General features: G+C 49.5%; 1 protein-coding gene across 1 annotated transcript in view; it reads left to right on the forward strand.

The window, feature by feature from the left end:
* The first annotated feature begins 3,706 nt into the window (after positions 1 to 3,706).
* The window catches only part of ISL2 (ISL LIM homeobox 2), a 42,840-nt gene continuing 39,598 nt past the window's right edge, over positions 3,707 to 6,948 (forward strand). The window contains exons 1-2 of the mRNA XM_015423567.1: positions 3,707 to 3,828; positions 4,689 to 4,878. Of these exons, the coding sequence (XP_015279053.1) occupies positions 3,771 to 3,828; positions 4,689 to 4,878 (248 nt within the window). The 5' untranslated portion in view covers positions 3,707 to 3,770. The remainder of the gene's footprint in view (positions 3,829 to 4,688; positions 4,879 to 6,948) is intronic.

Genomic DNA, 6,948 nt, shown 5'->3' on the forward strand with positions numbered 1-6,948 from the left:
CCGTTTTTTTCTTCTGACTAGAGAAGGAGACGCCATTCGGCTCTTCCCGTGTTACCTTTTAGCTGCAAGGATGTAGACATATTAGCTCTTTGCTATTTTATATCCTGTATACCTTTTCCCATGTTAGGTTTATAGTAAACGTTTATATTTTAAACACACCATGGACTCACTCTCTTAATACTCTGCTGACTTACTCAATAAGAATTCTAACAGATGCTCTGTATTCTTGGTGCTGGGGGGGGGCTACAGTGGGAGGGCTTCTAGTGTCCTGGCCCACTGGTGGACCTCCTGATGGAACCTGGTATTTTGGGCCACCGTGTGACAGAGTGTTGGACTGGATGGGCCGCTGTCCTGACCCAACATTGGCTTCTCTGATGTTCTTACATTGATGTCGGTGGACGTTCGCCCGGAGTCACTCTGCAGAGGAGGATCTGGATCCAAAAGTATAGCTATGGCTGCCCACCCGGGGCTGGGAAATTCTTGGGGATTTGGGGATGCAACCTGAAGAGGGGCGGGGTTTGGGGAGGGGTAGGCACCTCAGTGGGGAATATTGCCCCCAAGTCCAAAACAGCCACTGTCTCTAGGGGGAGACCGACTCCTGTAGTCTGGAGACGAGTTGCAACTCCGTTCGATCTCCTGGGGGGCAACGCTCCCTCTAAGCTGTGGAGTCCTGCGAGCCAAAATCCTACTTTGTGAGCTACCGGCATTAAAGAAGTGGTGAGGGAGGAATTTGGCTGCTGCATCAATTCGTTTCCTCTGGAGCCCTCCTTCCTGAGCGAAGCAAAAATGTGTGAGCCGGAGGCTAAAGAACTGTGCACGAGCTCACACTGACTCAGCTTAGAGGGAACACTGGTGGGCAACCGCATGTACAGTCGAAGCTTTCCCCCCTTTTCACCCTAAAGAAGACTTCTGGGCACGCCTGCAAACAACGTGGTCTCCTGCTCTGTGTTTCTGTTGGGTATTACAAGTTGAAAACACTCAGTATATCTGGGGTTAAATGTCTGTTTATGTTGCTCACAGGAAGTCACATGTTTCTCATGTAACCAATGTTCTTTAGATGTAGGAAGCCCGGGAATTTTCTCCCTGATCTAGGGATTTGATTGGGACTAAAGTGTCAAGGTGTATTACCATTTTATGGCTTCTCTTCCCGTCTTTGTTTGCTGATCTGAAGAAGAAGTAAGAGTAGCCATAATTGCCCTCTTCTAGTTTCGTCTTTGTAGATTAAGGATGTAGCCGATTATGCTCTGTTGTTATTTTCATCCCAGTTACCCTTCCCCATGCTAGAATTTAGTAAAAACTTTATATTTTAATCACACATGGACTCTCAGTCTGAATTATTTTACTCAGGCTCTGCTGGACTATCTTATCTCTGCTAAATAACATTTTTTTCAATATCTCACGATCACCCAACAGTTTCTCTTTCTGCACAACTTCAGGCCCAGGTCTTGTATAAATGTCCTTCCACATTCAGGCTTTTAAATAAAATTGGGGGGGGGGGGGGATAGAAGGGGTTTTTTAAAAGCGGAAACATAGCCCTGAGATTTATCCTATTTCCGTCCCCGATTCTCGGATGCCAAACGCACCAGGGGTCAAGAGAAGCGAATCAGAGCATCGCCCATTCCGCTAGCCCAAAACAACTCCTTGCCTCGCATATGAGGCGTGAGAAAACCACCCGAACAGAATTCCTTCCACAGGTGAACAGAGTTCGAGTCCAGGGGGCACCTTGAAGACCAACGAAGTTTTATTCTGGGTACAAACTTGCTTGTGCAATATCTGTCCATGCGTCCTAAAGTTTATACCCAGAATCAATGCTCCCTCTAAGCTGTGGAGTCTTGTGAGCAAAAATTCTACTTTGCGAGCTCCTGGCATTGAAACTGTGAGCCAACGATTTGGCTGCTGCATAAATTAGTTTGCTCTGGAGCCACCCTTCCTGAGCGAAGGCAAACAACGTGTGACTCGGAGGCTAAAACACTGTGAGCGAGCTCACACTAACTCAGCTTAGAGGGAACAGTGCCCAGAATTGAACTTTATTGGTCTTCGAGATGCTCCCTGGACTCGAACTTCGTTCTGCCGCTTCAGACCAACACAGCTGCCTCACCTGGATCCACCTGCCCCAGGTGGCATTTTCTTGCCATTATTTAAAATCAAAGCATCCACCCAGAAACGAACACCAAAGCGACTGGCGTGGGGTGGGGGGGAGAGAGAGTTCAAAACGAACATTTTCTCTTCTGGAGAACGAGACTTGCGAAGGCGGAGAAGCCCAGGGAAGCGGCGCTCTCCAATGCGCATGGTTTGCTCCCCACATGGGGAAGAGAAATAAACAGATTTTCTAGCCGATTTCGTGCGGGTTTCTCCCCCTCCCCAGGTGAAACCGGAGCCTGCAACGTGACAAGGGGTTGGGCCGTTCCCATCGGAGGTCTTCTGGTTAAGAAGGCGGCGGCGAGAAGTCGAGGATTTCTCAAGAGCAGACAGATTTTCTGGGCGAGATCAGTCAACCAGGCTCGAAGAGAGAACCCCAAGACGTCTGCATCACTGACCCGCCTATGCAGAAAATAAAAGAAAATCCTGCGCCTTTGGGCGGGGGGTCAATTCACGGCTGCGACGATGTGTCCGGTGACAGGAGTTACTACGCAGTTACTACGCAGTTACTACGCACAGTTACTCGGGAGCAAAGTGCCCATCGACTAAAACAGGCAACTATGCACAGGATCGGTCTGCGCCTCTGCGTCGCTTTCTGTGCATGGTATTAATTCGCTACGCAGAGTAAGCCCCCTTAAGTGCTTTAGAAGGCGCACTGTCGGATCGGACCGAACATCCCACGCAAACTAGCGTAGCCGTAACACACACGCACACATCTAAGATTTAAATTCATCTGGACTTTTTAAAGAAGCAAAACGATACTAATAGCAACAACAACCATTCTTATTCTTCTTAATAATAGTCATAGTAACAGAGAAGGAGGAGAAGGAGAAATATCTGACTGCCAAGTGTCCCCTCTAAGCTGAGTTAGTGTGAGCGAACTCACAGTTTTTTAGCCTCCGGCTCACACGTTCTTTGCCTTGGCTCGGGAAGGGTGGGGCTCCAGAGCAAAGTCATTTACGCGACAGCCAAATCGCTCGCTCGCAACTTTAATGCCAGGAGCTCACAGAGTAGAATTTCTGCTCACAAGCCTCTCCACCGCTCACAGGGAGCGTTACCACCAGCAGCCTAATTCATAGTTCTCCGCGTTTAGGGAACCTTTGCGAGGAAAGAAATATTTTAAAAAATACATTCCCCCCCCCCCCCAAAAAAAGTTTTTTTTTTTTTTTTTTTACATTCCTTATGCAACGCATGAGATCCGATGAGTGTCTCCAAGGGAAAGTCCCCACGGAATCCCGTCTCGCTGGTGGGAATCCGGTGGCGAGAACCCGGGTCTGCCTCGCCAAAGGCTGCGAGGGCTCTCCTCCGCCGCGTTCCATTGTTCGCCCTCGGCCAATCAACCTCCGCTTTCTCCCCGGCCGCCAATCGTCCCTGGGGGCTGCCGCAGCCGCTCGGTGACGTCACCGCCCCCGGCGCCCCCCTCTTCTTTTTTCCCAGGGATTTGGTGGGCGGTGCCCGGCGCGCTGACGTCATGCTGCGTATGCGGACGGGGACCCGCCTCCCCTTCTCAACTGCTCCCAGAGAATCTCCGGTTAGTTGGGCAACAGAAGGCTGTTGGGGTCGGGGACTGGTTGGATGCCTCCCCCCTTCTTTTCTGCACCGCCAGGCTTTGGGGGCCCCCTCTTTCCTGCATGGTGGATATTATTTTTGCGCATCCTTTCCTGGGGGCTATGGGGGACCATTCCAAAAGTAAGTGCCTCCGTCCTCTCTGCGCCAATGGGTGTTTTTCCCCCACCACCACCCCCTCCGCGATTCTCTAGTTTGAATGTATCTGCAAAGATTGGATTATGTATTGGACCGTGGCTCGGTTGGAGTTTTCGCTTCTTGGGGGAGGGGGGGGAGCGAAGGAAGGGAAAAATCTCTTTGCAAAAAAAGAAATCTATATATGCGGGCAAATGAGACTATCTAGGGGCTCTCCTGCCGCACTGGCGTGCTTTTGATTTGATTTTTTATATATATATATAAAAAGAGATCTCTAATATTGCAGAACTGTCTGTGTGATTATATGGGGTTGCTTGGGGGAATCTCTCTCTCTCTCTCTCTCTCTCTCTCTTCATCCTCCTTTCTGGCCAGTGACTTTTAGAAACCTATCAAGAGAGGAGAAAGGCTTTACCATCACTACAATATTCCTTTTGGACGCAAGAATTCCTGCCCGTCATATTCTGGCCATTTTTTTTGCTCTAGCCACAGGCGACTTTGAGAGTCTGGGTTTTTTTTCTTCCTGCAGTGTAATCCAAGGAGGGGGGAGGGAATAATCCTAAAAACTGCCCCAAAAATGCGAGCTTTTCGGTTCGGCCCCCGCCCCCATGGTTTGGTTGGCTGATTGCTTTTTCGGGGTGCCAGGAGAGAAATAAGAAAAAAACCCCAAAACCCTGGCTCGGTTTGTGTGTGTGTGTGGGGTCCCTCCTGTCGTATTTCCCATCACGCGTTGTTTTGGAGGGGTTTCTTCTCGGGGCGAAGCGGCCCGCGGCGGGGTGGGGAGTGTGCCGGTCCCTTCTTAGTGTCCTTTGCTCGTTTCCTCCACCCCCCCACCCCCCCCACCCCGGTAGAGAAGCCCGGGATTGCCATGTGCGTGGGCTGCGGGAGCGAGATCCACGACCAGTACATCCTGAAAGTCTCCCCGGACCTGGAGTGGCACGCGGCGTGCCTGAAATGCGCGGACTGTAGCCAATACTTGGACGAGAACTGCACTTGCTTCGTGCGCGACGGCAAGACCTATTGCAAAAGGGATTATATCAGGTGACTTTCTCCCTTTCTCTCTCTCTCCTTCTCTCTCTCTCTTTCTCTCAGCCCTGTAGCTAGGGAGGGGTTTTTTTGGGGGGAGGGGGCCGCAGCTAATTAAACCAAAGTTAATTTCATTCATTCAGTTTGGGGGGCCAGCCCGGGAGGGAGGGGGCCCAGAAGAAACCATAGGGGGGCTAGGCCCCGCGGGCCCCTCGTCCCATTCCCTAACAGGGAGAATCCCAAACAGGAGAAGGAGAGAGCTTAAAAAAAAAAAACCCTCTCCCCCCCTCCCATTTTCGTTTGCCTCTACAAACGAAACGAAAATCCATCTATTTTCTTGAAGCGCAGAGGGACTGGTGGTTGGGCGGCCGCCTTTACTCTTTGAACTCCCGGCGACCGGAAGTTCCGAGAGACTCTCCGAAGTGGATCCTGAGAGCTGGCAAACCTTACGAGTGAGCCTCCAGAGCAGTGTTCCCTCTAAGCTGAGTGAGTGTGACCGTTTTTGAGCCTCCGGCTCACGCATTTCTTGCCTCAGCTCAGGAAGGAGGGAGCTCCAGAGCCAACCGATTTCTGCAGCAGCCCAATCGCTCGCGCACAACTTTCATGCCAGCGGCTCACAAAGTAGCGTTTTTGCTCACAGGACTCCACAGCTGAGAGGGAGCATTTTGCTCCCGAGGAAGGCTGGATCCGAATGTCTCTAGTTCTGGGGGCAGGGAACGAAACCATCCGTTCCTTCCTGGCCACTTCTCCTCGGAAGTAAACCCCTGGGGAATTCGGCCGGGCTTCCAAACCTGCAGTTTCTGGCCAAGGCGTGCAAGAATATTCACTTCTTCTTTTTCTTTTTTTTCTTCTCGCTGCAACTGACCGACGTTTGGAATAGGTCCTGAGATATTGTATTGCAATCCAGTGGGATTCGCTTCCGAGTAAACCTACTGTCTACAGTAGGCCATACCATAATATTACTGCGGAAGGGAGCTTTGGCTCTCCGGAGTTCGTGCCCTGAAACTCTTGTGTTTCTCTAAGGCGCTGCCGGACTCGAATTATAACTATAATAACAATACAACAAATTTAGAGTCCATTGGGCACCTTTAAGACCAACAAAGGTTGATCCGACGTATGAGATTTGCATGCACATTTCCTCAAAGGTCGAAATATTCTGAGATATTTATTGCTTTGCAACTGTTGGCCGTATAAGCTTAGCTCGTTATTTAGTTTTGTCTTTGCATATCCAAAAACATCTTCATCCTGTTGCATGTTAATTTTCTGTTCGGCCCCTGTCCAATGCTCCCTCTAAACTGTGGAGTCTTGTGAGCAAAAATTCTACTTTGTGAGCTACTGGCATTAAAGTTGTGAGCCAGCGATTTGGCCACTGCATAAATTAGTTTCTTCAGGAGCCATCCTTCCTGAGCTCAGACAAAAATGTGTGAGCCGGAGGCTAAAAATCTGTGAGCCAACTCACACTCACTCAACTTAGAGGGAACACTGTCTGTAAATTTGGACTCTTAACCTTCCCTTCCAATGTATTTGAGAAAGTGTGCCTGCACTTGGTCTTCAAGGTGCCACGGGACTCTACATTTGTCCCACTGCTTCGGACCAACACGGCTACCCACCTGGATCTATAATAACAATGCACATGCTATACTGCACTATAATGTAAGATAGGAAAATATTATTCGTATAATACTGTACCACAAGGCACCAAAACATTCGTGCAATGGATAACAGTATATGGGAGGCCGGTATCCTTATTTCGACACTGACCAGCAGTTGGAACAATCTCCGAGAATCGGGTTTCTGTTGAAATCCAGTGAGATTCGCTTCCGAGTAAGCCCGTTGTATATACTATGCCATACCATAATAATACTGACCAAGGGAGCTCTGATTCTCGAAAACTGACCCCCCCTGAAGCTCTTGTGGGTCTCTGGACTCGAGTCTGACTGGAATAATTCTGTACGTGCTACACTGTACTGCCATAAAAGCTAAGAAAATATTGTTCGTATAATGCTATACTGTGTCCGAAGGCAGGAAAATAATTTAAGGTAGGACAATATTATTCGTATATGGGACGTTTAATATTATCTGTTG

This window comes from Gekko japonicus, unplaced genomic scaffold (assembly GCF_001447785.1).
Source record: "Gekko japonicus isolate JY-2015 unplaced genomic scaffold, Gekko_japonicus_V1.1 scaffold3689, whole genome shotgun sequence".
NCBI lineage: Eukaryota > Metazoa > Chordata > Lepidosauria > Squamata > Gekkonidae > Gekko > Gekko japonicus.